Here is a 21,574-nt window from a genome sequence, read left to right as displayed (position 1 = left end):
TCATAATAAGGGTCGGCGTCAATTGTGATGACGTCGTCGACGCCGATGATGGCGTCATTGACGCTGATGATGGCGTCATTGACGCTGATGATGGCGTCAGGTGAATGTGAACATTGTGGAGTTCGATTGTGTCAAAGTTGATTGTCAACTAATCCTCGTCCCCGTACCTGTCTTCATACAACAAGGGTGAGATGTCGTTGGCTTCCCCAACGGTCCTAGGATGCTCAAGTTAGTATAATATAAAGAAATAACGCTTAAAATATGAAAATATAATATGTTGAGAATAAAATGAAATGAAATAACTCAAACTTGTTGGTTACTTACATGTAGTTGGCGTCCCTTTTGTTCTCAACATAATACGATTAAAAGTAATAGAGTTTTAGATGGACGACGTTCCAACTTCAGGGAACATGCTTACCTCCTTGAGATATGAAATAATTAACGACGTCCACTTGCCAGACGCCGTCGCAATTGTTGACGTCGACGTCACTTTTTGGACGACGTCCAGTTGCCAGACGCCGTCGCAATTGTGGACGTCGACATCACTTTTTGGGCGACGTCTAGTTAGGATCGTTTTTGCCAATCGTTGGCTTGATGAGTCTGACGGACGCTATAAACTTGTTGTGGACGATCATAAGGCTTTGGACGCCAAAAACTTTCTTCGTTTGGCGTCGACTTCCTGCTGTCGACGTCATAGAATTCCTTTCTTGACTGCATGTCTTCCTCCAATCGGATCTGGGCCGAGGCTTTGGCTTGAGCATCCTCAAACGTTGGACATGGATACTTAGTAAGCTCTTTGTACAAATCTGAGTCTTCATCCAGTCCCCGTCGGAAAGCTTCAATCGCCGTCTTAACGTCGCAATTTGGAATTGACACCTTTTCCCTGTTAAACCTGTGAACAAACTCTTTCAAGGATTCATCAGATTTTTGCACGATTCTATGTAAGTCACTAGCCTGTTTTTCCATCTTACGACTACTAGCAAACTGTAAATTAAAAATATTAATCAATTGAGCAAAGGAAGAGATAGCGCCGTTGCCAAGGTGGATGAACCACTGCAGGGCTGGTCCAGTCAACGTCGATCCGAATCCTTTACACATGCATGCCTCGCGCATGCTACGAGGAATTGAGATGGTCATCATCAGTTGTTTGTATTGGGCGACGTGGTCATTTGGATCTGTAGTGCCGTCGTACATCTTCATGGTTGGGACGGAGAACCGCTTTGGAACCTCGACCATGGCAATAAAATCAGCAAAAGGTGAGTCCGCATAGCTGCCGGCGTCGCTTTCTCCATAGGACGAGGGACGCCGGGGATTTGGCGATCATGTCTTCTAGTCGCTGAAGACGCTGCTCGATGTCGGCGTCACGCCGATGACGCGTCATGCCCGATGACGGCGTCATGCTCGATGACGGCGTCGTCTATGTTGCGGCGCTTAGAGCCTTTGGACTTTTGAGCAGATTTCAGGCTTTGATTCTCCATACAGGACGCGACATAACTTTCTTTCAATATCGCCATCTCCGCCTTGACGCGGTTGAGCTCATCAATGACCTCTTGGGTGGTGACCCGTTGTCCTGCCATTGAAAACACGAAAGGATGGAAAAGTACGGAAAACTTACGTAGATAAGATGAAACGAAAAAACGTGATTGCCAAAGGATGTATAGAGATCTTGCTGTGGCCCCACGGTGGGCGCCAAATTGTTTATGCCAATTTTGTACCAAGTACGCAAAAGGAAAAGGGAACCAACAACGAGATCTTTACACTATGGCAATCAACATTAACGGATAAATTAAATATGTAAAGGAAATAAAATAATAAAAAGACAAATGAATTGTTGACGCGGAAAACCCAAATTTGGGAAAAACCGCGGGTGATGCTCTTGATCACCAATCCACTAATATGCCGACGGCGTCAATACAAGGGTAGAATACAATATCAAGCTTTCTTGTGCCACTATGGAAAATATTAGAGTAGAGAATAAAGAACATGAATGTGTGCGTGGAGAGAGAAGTAGTAGAAGAGAAACTAGGGTTACATTGAACTACATATATATATAGGTGGGATATCCTTCAAAGATGCTTCCAAACTCTCTTGAAGATAGGTAGTGCCTTGATTATCTCTAACTTCCTCCTTATTTTCCTCCAACAGTTATACCCAAAGTCAATGCCAATCCCATGATTCTTGCTAACTGATATTTAATTCCTTCTTTGCTAATATGAAATTTTCCGAGCCCAACAAAACTATGCAGAGAAATCAGATAACTAACCGAACCAATAAACTACCAAATTTCTTCTGTGTGATTTTGCTCTCATTTCCTTTCCATTTTTATGTACAAGATGCCACCTATGTTAGGCGAATTTTGAAAGGAAACATGAAAGCGATAGAATCAAAGAGAACGAGACCTAGAATCTGGAGCAAGTTTCTTTCAAACGTCAGATACTTGCACTGGCTTTTCCAAATATGCATGAATAAATGATTTTCACTTACCTATCTTGTCATGGCTATAGTGTACAAACATTATCGGTTATTCATGAAGACAAAAAGGTGCCAAATCGAAGAACTAAAAGATGGCATTTCATCGTGCTCGTTTCAAGCTGGTTGTGTCGTGCATGCTACACATAAATCAAGGCCCAACCACAACACAAGCTCAGTGTGCCTCGTGTGAGTGCTTAAATATGTAAATTGAAGAATATTTCATATCCTGATTTCCATAAAAAAATATGGACTTAGTATGATCAATGATCCAACATGCACAATATCATGTCGTGTTTGCTTCGTGCCCCATGTCACAATATGCTTTTTCTGGGTCTTGACATACCTTGCACAATATCTTGTCGTGTTTGCTTCGTGTCCCATGTCACAATATGCTTTTTCCATATTGGGTCGTGACATACCTCAAGTCAGCCCGATCTAATATCAATCCTAGGCACCCTCTTTTCCTTGCTTTAAACTCACTGTCATCATCACTTAGGTATCAAATGAAATGAAACAGTCTCGTATATGTCCAACTCCCATAGCGTGATAAACACAATCCTTATGTATGTGGAAAGAGGACTACTAAGGAATGATATTATTTTGATCTAACTAAAAATGAAACTAGAAATATATATCCAACAATGACTATAATACAATCGAGCGGGATCTTGTGTTGCAAAACCCACGAATAAAGTTATTGTCACATAGTCCTAGCTAACACTGAAATTACAAGTGCTTCCTGTTTAGGTCCATGTGTCTTTTCATATTGCTAACTCATAACTTCTAATTTTTTTTTATCCATAACCACAATGTGAACATTTTGAACTCAAAGATACAAATCACCAAATAAGAAAAGAATTCAAATATGTACATTTCGCAATTCAAGCAAATTAGAGTCCAATAGCAGGATATATTTACTCTTAGCTTGATCTTTAGATGGTACATACCATTGAAGCTGTACAACAATACAAGTTTCGAGCATTGGAATCCATTAATATAAAGCTAACTTGCAAGCACATAGACACTGGAAAGCACACAATCCCACTTGCATCACTCACGTTTTTCAGCATCAGTAAGATTCTTTCCCCAAACAGTTGAGACACCGTTGTATGCTGAAATGCAAATAAAGCACAAAAATCATCACCATTTGATAAAAATGCTAACCCACAAATCCCCCCAGTGTCACATTCCATTTAAAATAGCATGATCCTATTGAATGTGAGCATCATCAAGATGCCATATACTTCTTCATATCATGACTAAACGAGCAATTTTCCATATTTTCGACATGGAAAGAGAGGTTTTCGAGTTTTTCTAACTACATAAAACCGCGGTTTCTGAAGAAATTAAAATATTTTGTCCATCTTTGAGATGAGATTCTTATAAGTTTCACATGATGAATAGGCATAAAAAGTTGGTGCAAAAAGACATTAAAACTAAAGAATTGAATTTTTTTTGCAAGTTATGATTGAGAAAGCAGTAAAAGTAAGGAACAATCTAATTAAGGAACCAAGAAGACTAACCAATGACCATCACAAGTGGGACATTGACATGGATTGATGTGAATGGGATCATACAAAGGAGACCATTGTATAGTAGCATTCCCTTTGCAAAGTTTGCATATATGGAACCCTTTTCCTCTACAAACTTGGCACGGTTTTGCTAAGCTTTTCTGTACAACAAACATTCAACAATCTTCAATCACTACAAGAAACAATGAACTATGCAAACGCTAACAATTCAATTGCCTAAATCAAAATCAACAGCCACATTCGGGCTAGATCACTACTCTAGTAATCGCTCTGTCTCAAAATACTTGCTCCTCTAGTTATGCTGTTCTCTCTATTTATTCATTAAAGTAAAGTACCACGCTAACTAACGTTCACCCACCAACTTTTTTCTATCTACTTTTTCACTCTTATTATAAAAAGTGCGTCAATCCACCATGGAGCATATATTTCGAGACAAAGGGATCTTCTCTATAACATATACTTCCTCTGTTTCTTCTTACTTGCAATATAGCTTATTGACTCACAATTTAAGGAGAAGATTAGAGAAGGTATATGAACAAATTAATCAAAATAACTTAAACATTGATAAGAGGGATTAGTTAGGATGTTAAGTCTTAAATTACTTTGATTAATTTGTCCGTTTACATTATCTAATTTTCTCATCAAAGTGCATGTCAAGTAGCTATGTTGCAAGTAAAAAAAAACAACATAAGTATTTGTATATCATATAACTATCACGCTAACTTACGTCCATCCACCAACCTTTTTTCTATCTACTTTTTCACTCTTATTATAAAAAGTGCGGTCAACCCATCATAAAACAAGTATTTCGACTTTCGAGACAGAGGAGGTCTATTTCTATAACATGTGTGTATATATTTACATAAGAATTCAATCATTAACAAGATTAAGAAACTAAGGGGAAAATATTAGAGTACCCTTTTTGCTTCAGTGGCAAATTGAAGGACCTTGATGGTAGAAGAAGCGGCGAGTGAGAGAATGATAAGTCCACCACCAACAGTAGCTCCAGCTTTAATGGCAGCAAGAAATGGTTGGGGAAGTCTCATGTTTATTTTGTTTTTCAGTGAGACCTTTTATCAAACACTTGGGAGGCTTCAACTTTTGTACCACGGAAAAAAGCTGTTTGAGAATTGAGCGATATAGATGGTGGTTTGGCGGGAGTGAAGGTCTTAGTTAAATGTGGCACTTTTATTATTGGATATTATACATGGGCTGTCCCTTCATATTGGGCCTAAATAATATAAACTTTACACTTTCTTTTGTTTTTTTTTATATTCGCAACACTTTTTTTTTTTTCATCGACTCCAATACAGTTTTTGGTTATAAGAAAGGTAGAGTGGAAAAAAAAAAGGAAAAATTGTCAAGAATAAGTCAACCTTTGCGTTGACCGCTTTTGACAAGTCAACCTTCATTTATTCCAGTAGCAAGTAAAGCTTGTACATGAATTAACTTTTAACGAGTTTTTTTACTTATGACCTGAACAACCCCTACAATTTTGTTCAGTTTTAAGTTTCTCACGGAACTTTTATAAAATTCAAGCAGTGCAAATATGTTCTAGAGAACAATTTAATGAGTTCTAGAATACACACCTGTTAAAACTGAACAAAATTGTAGGGGTTGTTCAGGTCATAAGTAAAAAAACTTGTTAAAAGCTAATTCATGTACAAGCTTTACTTGCTACTGGAATAAATGAAGGTTGACTTGTTAAAAGCGGTCAACGCAAAGGTTGACTTATTCTTGACAATTTTTCCAAAAAAAAAGAAAGGGCCTATGTGATTGGAGAGAAACGAAAAGCAAAAATAAAAAGTGTTGTAAGTAATTAATTATTTTCCTTTCAAAAAAGTGTTGTGGATAAAAAAATGGAGGAGGTAGTAACACTTGGTAAGGTAGTTGGATATACTCCACATTTATACTTTCATGAGGATTCAATCTTGCGGAATATTGGAAGGTGAATTTGTTATCATTGTAATTGACATGACCTGCTAGCTTGATCCGAAACAGACATAAAATTAGTGGGTTTAGGTTAAGGTTTTTAACTCGTTTAACTAAACGGGTTGATCTGGCAATATCGTTTGATAAACAAGTTGGGTTAGAGTTGAATAAACTAACCCAAATTAGGTTGAATAACCTGTTTGATAAACGAATTGGGTTAGAATTGAGGATATTTAATCTATTTATCGGTGAACCCAATACGAATTTAACATGATGCGATCATTTAACCGACATTAATGCAATATCACAGTTTACCCAACATGACCTGATGACCATCTAGGGTGAAAAGGGGACCACACAGGAACACAAATTCCCCTAATGCTTAAGATGTTCAGTCGGTTCCATGCCCTTAAAAGATTGCATAAGATTAGGTGTCATATAAGCCCAAATTCTTGCCAAGTTTAACTTCATTTTGTTGGGTAAGACTCAAAGTCAAATGTAATATTAACACCTTACTGTAAACTTTCTACTTTCATCCTTTTTGCCCTTCTTACTTCCTTTGTTCTTTTAGATTGAACTTAATTTTTCTGAACTGAAGTAAATGAAAATTGTGAGAGTAAACTAACAAAACTGAAGTGAATGAAAACTATACGTGAGAGGAAACTAACTGAACTGGATTTTCCTAAACTAAACTAAACTGAAATGAATTTGTCTGAAATGAACTGAACTGAATTTTATTAATTCAGTGCAAAAGAACAGAGCCTTAATCCTCTTCTTAGATATTTTCTTAGCACACAATATTATAATAGTTTGGGTTGTTATATTTTTTTGATACATAAGGAAAATTAGGACACCCTTCTCTCAAGGAAGACTCCTAAGTCCTAACAAATCTAGAAGAACAATTTTATTTAACGAAGGTGCTTTTAAAACATCCACGTTAATCGATGCAGTAGAAATATTATGACCTTTTTTATAGTAGATTTGCTACCTGAATAGCTTTCCAAAATATATGCTTAATAGTGTATAATCTAAACTGACGAAGCAACTGCTGAATGTCGTCAATGAGTGTTTGGATAGTCCAAGGACAAGTATAATCCCCTTGCAGCACTCTTATAACTACTTGATTGTCTCCTTCAATATATAGATCTTGAATATGCTGATGAATGACAAGTATAAGTCAATTTCTTAATCCCCATGCTTCACCAACGAAAGCTAAGTTTTGGCCAAATCGATAAGCTTGTGCGGCCAAAAGAAGGTCGGCAAAGTTATGAATGGCAACACCGGCATCAGCTGAGCAGCCAATAACAGAACCATCAAAGTTTAGCTTGAAGCATCCAGAGGGATGAGGCTGCCAGCTAGTGCAATGTAAGTAGGGAACCTGCGACAAGGAAGTGAAGTAATAGTAAAGAAAAAATCCATAATAGTTCGAGCAGTCCATTCCAAGTACAGATGTTAGGCTATGTAATAAATACGATTTAAATTAAGCAAATTTTCCTCAAAGACTATTGAATTGCATTCCTTCCAAATGCTCCACAAATTGTAACAGAACAATTACAGAGAGATGCTAGGCTTTGTACAAGATCTTGAGGCACTATATGCCGTGTTTTTGGTCGTATAGAATTTGAATTCAAATAATGACCAATTGTAGAGCATGTAAAAAATAAATGGTTAAGAGTCTCATTATCAGATTTGCAAAGGGAGCAAAGAGCGTCATTAGTGATTTGGCGGTTAACTAAATTTAATTTCAATGGCAGACCATTTTGTAGACATTGCGATAGAAAAATTTGTACTTTAGGGGATTCATTATTTTTCCATATCCAATTAAAATGCAAAGGGATAGTGGTAGTCTTAATTCCATGAGCTAGCCAAATAGTTGTTCCAACCGAAAATTCACCAGAGCTAGTAAACCCCCAACAAGGAACATATGGGGTAGGATAAATCCCTAATATCAAGTGAACTATATGGGTGGACAGGACTAAGTCATTAAGGAGAGTAACATTCCATTTTCTTGATAGAAAAATGACATTACTAACAATAAGAGCTGGATTAGCAACAAAATTTAACTGATTTTTTATGGTTGAAGTTAATTTTAAAAAGCTGAACATAAGTAGGAAAAGAATATCAAAGAAAGCTACGAAGATGAGGACTTCTTTTGCCAACATGTGTTTACAAACTTTCTTTCTTTGATAAAAAGCTATGAAATGGGCCAAAACATCTAAATTATGGGCCTTTACATATCCACAGGCTTTCAAATGAAAAGTATTTGCCTCCAACGAAAATGAATCTTCCATTTAAAAGATACTTCATTTAGCTAAGGGAAAACACTAAGATTGCATTGAACCTTCACTGTTACAAATACTTGATATTATCATAATACTAATTGAGATTAATTAAATAAAACTTCAAATGATTATGTTTTTCTCATATATGAAGAAAAATTTTAAAAAAATTATATTATTTTAAATAGTGTTAAGATTCCAACAAGAAACATAAATAAGTAAGGGAAGGAATATTTCAATTCACTTTTTAAAACTAAATATATACTTAACTTTGATAACTAAAAATAAATGATCAAGAGATAATTGTTACAATTTTAATTCTTGGTTTTACCCGTGAAGCCAAAAATCAGATCCAAAAACTAGTTATTGATAATAACATGTTTGAGAAGTTCTCGAAATTCTTTTTTTCCATTATTTTCTAATTAGTGTTCGTTTAATAGAACTTATTGATTAATTTCTCAAAGTAGCTAAGATAAGACATGTAATGTTTAATCAAAGTAAGAATAAAGAATGCTTTAAAAATTGAAAGACGTAGACAAGAATTTGATTGCATTGAACCTTTACTAGACTTCACATACATGTACCAACCAACTTTTTCTGTTGATGTTACTTCTTGATGAATAACTTAATGTTTTCATAGTCTTGTTATGTTCCCGACCAACTAGACACATCAAGCTTAAATGATAGACTCTACAAAACCAAAAATCCTCACATGAGGAAATTAATTTCATTTTTTTCTTTGGGTTTTTAAATAGAATTAATAAGAATCCACGTATGCCATAATAAGTAATATGGAGGAATGTCATATTGTTTTTTCATATCTAACTAGTATTTTTGGCCCGGTGATTTCTAGAAAATTACAATTATCAAATATATTATTATTATTATTAAGAATTTTTATAATTGATTTTATTAGTTTTTCGTAATTTTCTTTCTAGTGTGAAATTGGAAAATAGACGTTATGGCATGATAAATTGTTTTTTAAAAAACTTCCAACAAATTGGGGATATATAACAATAACAATGTCAATGGAATTGGGATAAGAGAATGTTATTACTTTAATAAAAGTGTTAGAAATCAAAATGCAATGTTTATGCCTTCATAATCACATATAATTATAAGACTTTGTTATGTTTTAATTTAAAATATTAAACATTAAAATTGTAGTGGATTGATGGTTAAACTCTCACATTTCATTTCAAAGGTTCTTAGTTGTTAGTATAATAGTAGTATATATCTTCATGATAATTTTCTTTTTTTGGAAAATTTATCAAAAACCACCTTTTAAGAATACTATTTTTTTGTCACAAACCACCTTCTCCAAACTCGTGAGTTTTTTAATCGAATGGAGATTGACTTTGAGTTTTCAAGTTTGAGTCAAGCTTATCCAAACTCGAGCTCAACTAGCATCATTTACACCCCTATTTATATGTATAATAATAATATATATCTGTATGATATCTTCTTTTTAAGATAAGATCAAGATCTTACAAGTGGAAAAGTTTGAACCACATAACCCACTTTATAAAGCGCAAAGATCTAATATTTGTTATAGAAATCATAAAAGGGCTCAGCGCCTCCAACCAACTAGACCAACCTTAATTCTCATCTTTTGAGATCAATATTTACACATACTACCATTAGTTTACCATACTTATGAAGATCCAGAAAAAAGAAGAATATCTTGATACATATGCCAACAATTTAATAAGGTCATCTACAAATGTGATAAATATATACTTATAATATGTCAAAGATAGAATTGATGATGTAGGGGCGCAAAGACATGAATGCATTTGGACCCCATTACTTGAAGCTGCCCATAATTACATGCATCCAAATAGTGGACACCAAACAAGATTAGATATATGCATAGTTCCCTGTATTAGCATCTATGTCCCTCATCTGAAAATTGCTCACTTTCACTGAAGTTCATGCTTCTTTTTCTTTTATTTTATGTAATGTTTTAAGATACTTCTGTATAATTGTTAGTTGTTACCACAAATATATTTTAGGGTTATAGTTAATATAAATATTAGTTAAGATAAATATTCATGTTGTGGGGTTGTCAGCACTGTTCAAACTTTTGCTCTCAGTGCATAATTTGAGTGGAAGCTGGAATACATGCAGATTAGATAGAATACAAAAGCTTGGTGACATTCTTTTATGTCTCATTTTCCTATATGTAGCTTTTCACTCTTACTCACTGTCAAAAACACATTTCCTACTTTTCAAAGGTAGCTTCTTATCTATAATTCATTTGATCAAACTTAGGCCTGTTCTCCCCAACTTATTTTCAGTTTAGTTCAGTTCAATTTAGTTCAGTTCAGCTCTGGACAATACTTTAACTCTCATATATATATCATTGTTCATTTCAGTTCAGTTCAATTCAGTTCAGTTCAGTTGTTTTATGCCGAAGAAAACAAACCCTTATGTTCGGTTAAATTACTCATACCACCAGTATACTTATAAATCGGTATACTTGTGCCAAAAAAAAAGCCAAGCTTTTAAGTTGTTCATATATATATGGTCACACGTTAAGCAAACAATGATTTCACAGCCCACCCAAAAAAAAAAAAATCTTATGCAATCATGTATTAAATCGACTATAGAGTCGATGTAGTTTCACATATGATTTCCTAACAATTATATATACACAGTCGTGCACTATGTGAATAATGAGTGATGCATATTATTAACACTAACTAGTTTGTCGCACGACTATATCATTTGGTTTAGTGCGTGGTTAAAATTTTAGCATATAAACTTGAAATCATAGGATAAAATCCTATACAATGCAATTCTATTTTTTTTACGGATCACATGTAGTAAAACAACCTAGTCGGCATGACTCATTCGTTAAGAACACCTTTTAATATATTAGAATAGATATCTTACTCACAGTAATTATATATATGGAACAATTTTTGAAGCTCCTCTCTTCATCACTTTTCTCTATCACCTTATGTGGTAAACATCAAGTTTTAAAAAATAGATTGAATAAAATAAAAACTGCAACCATCAATTGCAATCCACATTTAACTTTATTCAAGTACCAGAGCACTTTTGAAGTTTCAAAAACACAAAGATTATGCAGTTTAATAATTACATTTCAATAGTATTCATTATTCAAGGACTGGAAGGCAATATGTGAGGAAGTTATAGGACACTTTTCACATGTCTATATAGATGTGTGATGAAGTTGTAGGACACTTTAGATTTCAGAGGATCAATTATAACAAGAGCTTTAAATGGAAATAGGTAAGATGTTTATACTTTACCATTGATGATGTGTGATACACTAGGCACAATGAGCTCATTTGCTTTCATATTAAAGTTATGTTATTATTCTTACTGCCTTGACAATTTATGCTCCCACGTAACCTACTTGCTTAATAGGTTAAGCATTGTGCAAGTGCACACAGGTTGTGGGTTCAAATTCGATGTGGGTTGTGGACTTGTGGTATACTTATGTACAATTTGAGTATATGCTCAAATTAACAAAAAGATAATATGACTATTAGATCATAAGAACTATGACAAGATCTGGTCGTAAATGAAGTTATCTCTATTTTTTAAATATATAACAGCTATCACAAATCTAGTCGCAAAAGATATCCAATAACGGCAAGAAGCAAATTAATCGCTAAAGTATATGGTACTCTGGATTTCCAAAAATAAGAGTTACGACCAGAATTATGGTCATAGATATTGGTCGATAACGACGATAATTCAATCTCGTCCAAAAGATTAATTACTACGACCCCCTAGAACTGGTTATGAAGTTTTTGCGACAAGTGACGACCGTACACGTTTCTCGTCGAAAAAGGCCTTTTGCGATGAAAAATAGCTCATTAACGACTGGAAACCTCATCTTACATGATCAATTCTCTTGTTGTGATATCATGGACAAAAAAGAGAAAATTCATAAGCGGATTACAATGCACCTATGTCATTTTCCTTTGTGTTGTTTTCAATTTTTTTTGCTATGACGAAGTATATTAACAATAAAACCTAAAAAATCCCAAAAAAAATTCAGGAAGAGTCGATCTTCTATCACACTTTTTTGTATCATTGTATGTGCCATTCAATATTATTGGTTCACACCATTAGATTTAAATAAACTTTTTGTTTTTTTAAAAAGAGCTAGAATAATTGACGTCAACCAATAAGATTGAGTTGTATAGGTAATCAAATAAATAAGTAGGACAAAATATATGTTTGTTACCAAATCGTTGAAGAAAACAGTTGTGCTACGCAAATTCCTATCCCGTAATTTAAGTGAGGGTATAATAAAAATAATTTAACGGTGAATAACTCCTATTCCAGAGGGAAGACTAGATGTTAATATTGTAAAATATATAGATCATTGCCGGTCTTAGAGTAGTAGAGAGACTTGTCTTATCATCAATCTTAGAATTAGTACCTTATTCATAACCAATCATAGATTAGTAGAGAGACGCAATTCATGATATGTGATTAATCGTACATGTTATTATGTTATGAATAATTATTTGTTGTATTCCATTAACCTTAAGATATTTCCTTTTAACGTTGGAGGCTTTTTGTTTGAATTTTCATACATTAGTAATTGATATGATCGTCAAACTGTCTGATACAAGAATTTATAATTACACAACCCTGTTAAAATCCTTTTAGAAAGAGGTAGGTGTATATTGTATGGGTTGAACTGTAGAGTGATGGGCTGCCAGTGAGTAGTCCAAAGGAGTTGTAGTGCAGCGAAATTTTTGCTGGGTGTGCTGCCAGAAATTGCAACCAAAAGAAAAGAGGTGATAAGATCATGCACAACAAAGGGGGAGTATTGAGATGATTTTTTCTGAAAGACATTTTATCATTTACGATAAAGATTCAAACACAAAATTCAGGGTATTTTTGAATTTAAGAACCCTAAAACTTTTTAGGGGGACAATGTTGGGTCCTTATACAGTTGCATGTACCTCAATCCATCTACCTATTCTTTTGCTCTTGCTAAAACCAAAACGTCCTATACATGCATGAGACCATGACCTTATTTGACATGATTTCGTCTTGTTTTTTTTTTTTTTTTTTTTTTTTTTGTTTTCCAAATTAATTTTGATATAAGGTTCATGCAAATATTCTTCTCCTTCAATAATTGGTTAGCAATAATTCGTGGATGGACTAAATCAACTAGCTAAAAACTATTTTGATGATACAATCATATTACTTTGTAAAGAAATGCGCTTATGTACAAGGAATGTCAATTGGATGTTAGCTAATTTTGTTGATATCGTGCAATTTGTTATTCATGATTAGTGATCGACATCAATGTCCTTGTGACATTATTCTATGTGCCAAAGAGTTTACATGAATGACTAATGTGTCAAGACATTAATGATGCACATGACCTCATAACTTGAGATGTAAATTTCCTCTCGTGAAATATGATCCCATACATTTAAAATCTTAACTACTCCACGATAAGTCCTTGAAGAATATTTATGTGCATTATTTTAGTCGGTTTAAAATTAGTTTTCAGTTATGTAGAATCAAAGTTTTACCTCATCGATCCAACCCACTTAACATAACTTACTCTGACGCTCTCATCAGATTTATGTGATATGGTCCCCTAACTATCTCCCACAATGTGAACCAACATTCTAATTCATATTTGTACATTTTTTTTAAAAAAAAAAACCCTCCCTACTACTTAATTCATTGGTAGTTAAGCTCAACCATGTAATTGAGCTCTTTTGTGTATCATCATTTCAACTTTTCAAATTCATTGGTTTAATTATCCTCTTGTGTTGATTAATGTTATACATGTAGGAATGAAAGCTGGTAACAACTAAGATAAACTTATCTGACAACTGTGATTGTGTCCTCCAGGAATACCAAAACAATGTTATAGTATTTATAAGAAAAATGGGAAACTAACGCGATCAGATTATAGCTGATAACGTGAAAAAAACGGGCAGTATAATTATTGATTAAAAACGACCATTAAATGCTGACAAATAATTGACCTAAAAAGATAGTTAAGTTTATTCCCCAAGACCCAAGGCCCGGACTGGGTTGGCGGCGCATGATAACCACACATCACCACATACCCACTAAAAGCCTTATTGCTACTCAACTCAAAGGGTAGATGAAGAGTAATGGTTATAAATCATACTCTTCCGTTACATTCTTTCAATGTGAGACAAAAGATAAAATAGACTCTTCATATTCTTTTGAAGCAAACTTTCATGAGTTTCTACTATAAATTCTTATAAACTCCAACAATACAAACAAGTATACCTAAAAGAATTCAAATCTCCAATTAGGGCAAGTCATGATGTTATATACAAAAAAGTATACCTAAAAGAATTTACATCCGCAATAACTCCAATTTAGGTGGATTAACTACGTGCCAATTAGTGCTAATGAATCTTTAATTTCCATGAGGGACCTTAATATCATTAACACATCTACTCCACAATAATTTTGACAATAATAGACCATGAATAGTTTATACATACAAAAATGAAAATGCACTTTGCTTCAAATTAGCTCAACAGATCTAGGATCATATGATCATGATACTACAAGCTAGATTACTTACTTAGCTAGTGAAGTTAGCTAGTTAATTCCTACTATTATCATGCATGAAAAGATAAAACATGTACCTCTAATCTTAGATTAGTTAATAATAAAATGCATTAATAATATAATACTAATAATATTAATATAAGAAGAGTAGAGATCTATTGGTGGAAAACCTGGGGCAAATCCTGAGTCACAGATTTGGAAGGTCTTTTGTATTTTTTTTACAGAAGTCTCTCTAATGGGTTCACATGCACATAAAAAGGTAAATCACAAAGGGTATATTTACTAAACCACGCACAAAAAGGCACCTAAATATTTGTGAGATAGAAAGAGGTGCTTATAAATGTGGCACGGGCACTACATGTGCTTTCTATGGAATCTAAAATCATACGATGCTTCTCCCACATTTCATTATTTCAAATACCAAAATTTAATTTTTGTTTATTGATTAGAATTAGTTTTATTGTATTTCATTAGTTAGTATGTTGTTTCTCTCAATTAGAGGAGTTATTATTTACACAATGTAGTGTGAATATGAAATTTCGATATACAATTAGGTAGTTTATTAGAAGGATTTACGACCGAACTAGCCGAAATTTGATATTTTCCTATGTAGTGGTGTATTATGTATGTAAGTTAGAAAATTGTCGTTATGCTATGTTTGATTATTTTTTAGGGGGATTAGTTTATTTCTTTATCGATTTTCTTTTTTGTGATGATAAATACCTTTCTTCTTATCAAATGTATAAACAATTTTTCAATTTTCTTTCTCTATCTACTTAATTACATAAAATTGTTTTTAGTTCATAACCTACACAGTGAATACCTAAGTAGTAGTCTTTTCAATTGTTAGAGTTCAATAGAGGGTAAGTATGTAGGCAATATTCTAAGCATAAAGCAAGAGCTCGATTTGGAAGAGCTTTCACCTCTCAATGATGGTTGAGGTTTTCAATCTTATCACACCGATTTTAAAATTTCTAGTTTCTAGTTTTTAGTTTGAAAGGCTAGAGTTTTCTTATGAGTTGGGTTTTTATATAGCCCAATACTTTACAGGAGTTGCGTGTACTATATGTTATAAACCAGTGTTATAAGTATCAAAGAAATTTATCTATAAATCTTCATACCGCTTCATAATTTTTTTTTTTATCGATTAAGATATCAGACATCAACAAAGTGAAAATTTATGAACCTAGCTAATTCATATTCTTAGATTTCTTGATCGAATTTGTGTTGAAAAATGGAAATCACTATGAAATTTCTTTCCTAACTTTACGTGTTGAGGGATATGCTTAGCTTTTTACTAGTACAATTAGTTTAATGTAAATTGTTTCGGTGATAATTAAAAAGTAGCCTTAGTAAACTAAAGATACAAAAAGGTATGAACAAATTTGTTTAGGATATGGTCCATCAGTCCATCCATCATATGCTCTTTCTTCAAGAGAAGGTTTTAGCTTTAAAACCTCTTTTATCCTATTTTTAATTATTCATCGGCCTAAAAGAATAACATTTCTTGGTAACCAATGTCGCAACTTTTAGCACAAGCGACAAACCCCTTTGACCGTCAGCTGTCCAGAAGATACTATAGTTCAATGAAATTAACTATGTTATGTTATGTTGAATAATAATGTATTTCTAAAATATCAAGTACAAAATAGTGTCTGAAAAGAGAGATTAAAAGAGCAAAAGTAATGAAATAGTTTGACCACAACATTTAAATGTGACAATCTCTCTTTTAAAAAAAAAAAAAAAACAGTGAGGATATTCAAATAGATGCTTAATCTATGTATATACAAGTTAGCAAATATTCAAGATTAGGATATACTATCTTCTTGAGGGAGTTATTGACTTATTATAAATAAATATATAGCCCGTTATTAGCTAGTCAATTAGCAATTTGATTTATTCTCAAAAAATATGTTAAATCGGAATTAGTAAAAAGTCAATAGAGCGCCGTTGAATATCTACTATAAGCTAGTGTAGCAATTTCACTAAGGAATAGGATAATATCGCATTGATGACTACAAAGCTATCCCCTAACTGTTAAATAAGGATTGTACTTCAGATGCTATAACTGAAAATGTCAAGAAAATAAGCCATACATGGATTGAATTAGAGTTCTTTTTAAATCTTTCAATTTCATTAGCAATCGAGTATAGCGATATCAACCATCAGATAATATCAAATCCAAAATTTATACCAAGAGTATACAACATCTCTTTAACATAATTTATTAACAAAAAGAGATTACGATAGGATATAATCAGAAACTTTTGCACCGATGTGGTAGTGTAGATTTTTTGATAAAAAATTGATTGTAGGACATAAATTTTTTAGTAAATACAAGAACACCACATATATAAGGAATCTTTGATTGAACTTCTCATCTCAATTGATCTATACCTACTCAAAAAAGTGTCATCAAATAATCATAGCAATATATATACACAACGAAACCTATGATTAACTAGCTAGTAAAAATGATGTCCAACAAGACATTAAAACCACCACCACCATCAAATTGAGGACCACTCTAAGCTTAGCAAGCTAGGTAGGAATGTAGATACAAGATCACACACTTTATATGATAGTGTGGAAGATAATTGGGCAATATGGTGATATAATGTGGTAGATAATAGCATATCTCTCAACTACTACTGCTTAAAGCATGCCAACTTTATACTTTTAATCCTTGTTAAATTTGAAAACCAAAAAAAGGCTCCTTATAAGTTATAATCGTGTTTTCTCCCATTCCTACAATCATCAATGAACACTAATAACTAGTAAGTAGTACTATTAGAATCTATAAATCAGTACAATTTTGACATAATTAATTTTCAAGTCCGACTCGACAAGCTAAACTCTAGTATATTGTAATTTTAAAAGAAACGAAATAAGCATATATATATTCCAATATTTCAGAAATATATAACAAAAATTAAATAATATCTCTCATGTAATGATGTATAAATAATATTGAACCTTTTTTGCAAAAAAAAATTCAAAATTTATAAACTTTGACCGTATATAATGAGGTACGATAAGAAAAATCAAGTGGCAGGTGAAATGTAAAGCTCTTAATTACGAAAAAATGTGAAACTTAACATATAAATAGAACTCGTAATAGATCATGTAAAGACTCAATTACCAAAAAAATACCTTACCTACAAATTTCAAATCATTAAAGAACAAAGTTACTTAAATCTTATATTAATAATATGAAAAGACACCCAAAACTAACTTTTTATTATTCCAAATTTCCCAAAAAGCAAGGTAAGATATGTAATAATTTAGAAACCAAGTAATGTTAGTTGAGTATCCTCTATTACAAACTCATGTCTATATATAAACACCCACTTCACCACTCCACAAGAAAAAGAAAACAAAACTCCCACCACTATACTCTCTCTTTAACTTCTCTTCTTCACCAAATCTATCTTTCAGTTTCTCTCACCTGAATATTATTAATTACATACATATATACTATATAGTTAAAAACAAAAAAAATCAATGGCAGCAGACTCATATGGATATGATGAAGAAAGTAGTTGTTCATCCTCCATAACAATGCCAGATTCTAGCCATAGTTGGATGAGTCTAAACCTAAACCTAAACCTAAACTTAAACCTTAGTAGTCTAAGTTTAAGTAGGCGAAGCAGTTTTTCAAGCAATATATCTCTTTCTTCTCCGTCTACAAAGCCTCACAAGGCGCAACAAGCGGCTTGGGAGGCGATAAAGGGGTTGCGGAGGCAGGTGGCCGGAGGCCGTGTCGGCCTCGAGCACTTCCGTATCATTAAACGTGTAGGAGGAGGTGATTTAGGCAATGTTTACTTATGCCAAATAAGAAGTCCTGCCACCACCGCCACCGCCGCCGCACCGCCGTGCTATTATGCCATGAAGGTGGTTGATAGAGAGGCTTTAGCTATAAGGAATAAGCTTATTAGGGCAGATATGGAAAAGGATATATTAGGGATGTTGGATCATCCTTTTTTGCCTACTTTATATGCTGATTTTCAAGCTTCTCATTATTCTTGTTTAGTCATGGAATTTTGCTCTGGTGGTGATTTGTATGCTCTTAGACTTCGCCAACCTAATAGGACTTTTCATATCACTTCTTCTAAGTAAGTTTTTTTTTTCCATTATTGTGTTATTACCTATTATCTAATTTATCTAAAAAATGATTTTGATTTGGGGGTTGGATGTCTATATGTGATGTAAGTTTATATGTAAAAATTGACAATTAGTTGATAGTTTATTTTTTATCCATATGAGCCACGAAGGCAGTACAAAGAAGGGGAGGGGGTTCGAGCATGTGACCTATCGTTTACAGCTTCTCAATCTTAATCACTAGGTCAAGACATTCTTGTTACAATTAGTTGATAGTACTAATTGTACGTGTTATTGATGATGTTGATCATAGTAAGGTTTGAGAATTGTTACTATGTATTTCAAGTTATGCATTAAAGTACATATTTACATACATGATGCTTGAATTGTTACTATGTGCATTAGATGCATAGTTTCATGCATGTGATGCTTTTTGGTGTTTTTGTTTTATTAGCATGAATAGTCTTTCTCACTATATATATGTAATGTCATGATCTTGTTTAAGCAAAATAATTATAATTTGAGAATATATTGTGATTACCTATGAGGCATGCATGAAATTTGTATATCATGTATCATAATTAGCATAAGAATTAATTTGTATAACAAAAATGTAATTTATTAACAACATGATGAGTAAATTCGGACGGTGTAGTCGTCTTAATTAAGTACATTTTATAAATTTTATTGTTTTTATAGTTGGTTCATTGTTTTGGTTCTTGATGATTAAAAACATTGTAGAAGAAATAATTACTCAATACTTTATTGTGTTACATTCTTTTTTTTTTTTTTTTGGGAAAGTACCATTGACATATTTTTATTTTTAAATAGGTTTTATGCTGCGGAGACACTTTTAGCCTTGGAGTATCTACACATGATGGGAATCATATATAGGGATCTTAAGCCAGAAAATGTACTAGTAAGAGAGGATGGTCACATTATGCTTTCTGACTTTGATCTTTCACTCAAGTGTGACGTGGTCCCAAAGTTGTTAAAACAAAAGCTGCCAGCTTCCATTGAGAAGAACACTTATGGAAGGTGTTCCACCCCTTCTTGTGTTACTCCCATACAGCCTGTCTTGTCTTGTTTTTCCAATAACAAGAGAAGGAAGAAGAAATCCCCTAAAAACACAACCACAATAAGAGAAAAAGCCAATGGTGATCGCATTAATAGCGATTCCGATGATGGTGGTGGTGATGGTAATGGTAATGATAATGAAATCTTTGACACGGAGTTAGTGGCCGAGCCTATTAATGCTCGGTCCAAGTCCTTCGTGGGTACCCACGAGTACTTGGCTCCGGAGGTCATATCTGGACTCGGTCATGGAAGTGCTGTCGATTGGTGGACCTTTGGAGTGTTCCTTTATGAGATGTTATATGGAAGGACACCTTTTAAGGGTGAAAACAATGAGAAAACACTCATCAATATTTTGAAACAACCAGTAACGTTTCCTAGGGTGAGTCTAAATAGCGCGAAAGAATATGAAGAAATGATGAAAGTTCAAGATCTTATTTGTAAGCTTCTAGTGAAAAACCCTAAAAAAAGGATTGGGAGCTTAACTGGTTCAAATGAGATCAAAAGACATGAGTTCTTCAAGGGTGTTAATTGGGCCTTAATTAGGTCAGTTAAACCACCTTTGGTGCCTAAGGAACAAGTTCACAATGACAAGATAAGAAAAAGTGCTAGTAGTAATTGTAGTAGTAGTTATCAAAGAGGTCTCAATATGCCAAAAGCACTAAGCAAGAAAGAGAGGCAAGAACCATATCAAATTCCTCATCATCATTTTGATTACTTTTAAGATACTTACTTTTTTTTTTGGAACTGTAAATAATTAGTTTACTTTATTATAGGGTCTTAATAGATGATAATATAAGTTGATTAATGGTAGTGGATTAGTAGCTCTATATCACCACTATGTTTATCATCATATGTATAATCATAGATTAAAGAGAGAGATCATCTCCTCAATTCTTTCTCATTTATCTAACTTATTATTATTATATATTTTTCTTACTTGGTCCAAAATCAGTTCTCATATTATCTTAGTGACTCGTAATTATGATGTGTTGACTCATTTATAGTTGTGTTTATTCTTTAATTTACTCTGTGAACCACTTGCTTTATTGTAATGCATGGCATGTAAAAAAATAGTCAATCTTAAACCAAAACATTTTCAGAAATTATACAACTAGCTAGTTTCTCTCAAACATCTTATGATATGTTGTTTTCTTTTTCTTCAATCTTTTGAAAAACGACTAAGAATAGAAATATGAAATGAAAATTAAAAATAGAAATATGAAATTCAGAAGAAAAAGAAAAAAATTGTACTTTCTTTTTGTCAATTTTTTTAAAGAACATGATTAGTATAACAATAAGTAATTTTAAGTTCATTATGCACGTACAAGTGTGGAGAATAATTGTGTTAACCTGATTAGGTTAACCCTGACATTTAATATATATAGTATTTACAATACATGCCTACGACTGGTAAAAGTCCATACTATCATTTTACATACAATGTTATTCTAATAATGCAACTTATATTATATGAAAATTGCAATCGCAAAATTTAAAAAAAATAGCGATAAGGAAAAAATCTTTTATTATTTTTGTTGTAATTAATTTCAAAAGAGTATATTGATTTCTATGATACAAGCTGTACATTAGCCATGATTCCTCCTCTAGATC

At 33.1% G+C, this 21,574-nt stretch overlaps 3 protein-coding genes across 4 annotated transcripts; 1 reads left to right on the top strand and 2 right to left on the bottom strand.

Annotated features, from left to right (window-relative positions):
• Positions 1-564: 564 nt before the first annotated feature.
• LOC130589949 (uncharacterized) lies at positions 565-1,236 on the bottom strand. Its single transcript, XM_057391607.1, has one exon. It carries the CDS (start codon positions 1,234-1,236, stop codon positions 565-567), a length of 672 nt encoding a protein of 223 aa, XP_057247590.1.
• Positions 1,237-3,298: 2,062 nt separating this feature from the next.
• On the bottom strand, positions 3,299-5,752 carry LOC104902088 (uncharacterized). Of its 2 annotated transcripts, XM_048635230.2 has the most exons (3): positions 4,922-5,172; positions 3,996-4,144; positions 3,299-3,584 (listed from the first exon to the last, which is right to left on the bottom strand). In XM_048635230.2, the coding sequence occupies exons 1-3, from the start codon at positions 5,048-5,050 to the stop codon at positions 3,542-3,544; spliced, it is 321 nt and encodes a 106-aa protein (XP_048491187.1). In that variant the 5' UTR covers positions 5,051-5,172; the 3' UTR covers positions 3,299-3,541. The 2 variants fall into 2 exon arrangements, with proteins under 2 accessions (XP_048491187.1, XP_057247323.1); XM_057391340.1 differs by lacking the exon at positions 3,996-4,144 and having other exon boundaries at positions 4,922-5,752.
• A 12,268-nt stretch (positions 5,753-18,020) lies between these two features.
• Positions 18,021-20,888, top strand: LOC104902087 (protein kinase PINOID 2). Its single transcript, XM_010689753.4, has 2 exons — positions 18,021-18,900; positions 19,718-20,888. Exons 1-2 carry the CDS (start codon positions 18,290-18,292, stop codon positions 20,682-20,684), a joined length of 1,578 nt encoding a protein of 525 aa, XP_010688055.2. The 5' UTR covers positions 18,021-18,289; the 3' UTR covers positions 20,685-20,888.
• The last annotated feature ends 686 nt before the right edge of the window (positions 20,889-21,574 follow it).

Source organism: Beta vulgaris, chromosome 8 (genome assembly GCF_026745355.1).
Source record: "Beta vulgaris subsp. vulgaris cultivar EL10 chromosome 8, EL10.2, whole genome shotgun sequence".
NCBI lineage: Eukaryota > Viridiplantae > Streptophyta > Magnoliopsida > Caryophyllales > Amaranthaceae > Beta > Beta vulgaris.
Note: the sequence above shows the minus strand (reverse complement) of the source record. Positions and strands in the feature narration are given on the sequence as shown.

Excerpts from the sequence above, each read along its gene's own strand:
- LOC130589949 (XM_057391607.1), bottom strand. The coding sequence starts at position 1,236 with ATGGTCGAGGTTCCAAAGCGGTTCTCCGTCCCAACCATGAAGATGTAC.
- LOC104902088 (XM_048635230.2), bottom strand. The coding sequence starts at position 5,050 with ATGAGACTTCCCCAACCATTTCTTGCTGCCATTAAAGCTGGAGCTACT. Across the intron at positions 4,145-4,921 it reads TTGCCACTGAAGCAAAAAGG|AAAAGCTTAGCAAAACCGTG; the intron begins GTACTCTAATAT and ends TTTGTTGTACAG. Across the intron at positions 3,585-3,995 it reads CCCACTTGTGATGGTCATTG|CATACAACGGTGTCTCAACT; the intron begins GTTAGTCTTCTT and ends TTTGCATTTCAG.
- LOC104902087 (XM_010689753.4), top strand. The coding sequence starts at position 18,290 with ATGGCAGCAGACTCATATGGATATGATGAAGAAAGTAGTTGTTCATCC. Across the intron at positions 18,901-19,717 it reads TTTCATATCACTTCTTCTAA|GTTTTATGCTGCGGAGACAC; the intron begins GTAAGTTTTTTT and ends ATTTTTAAATAG.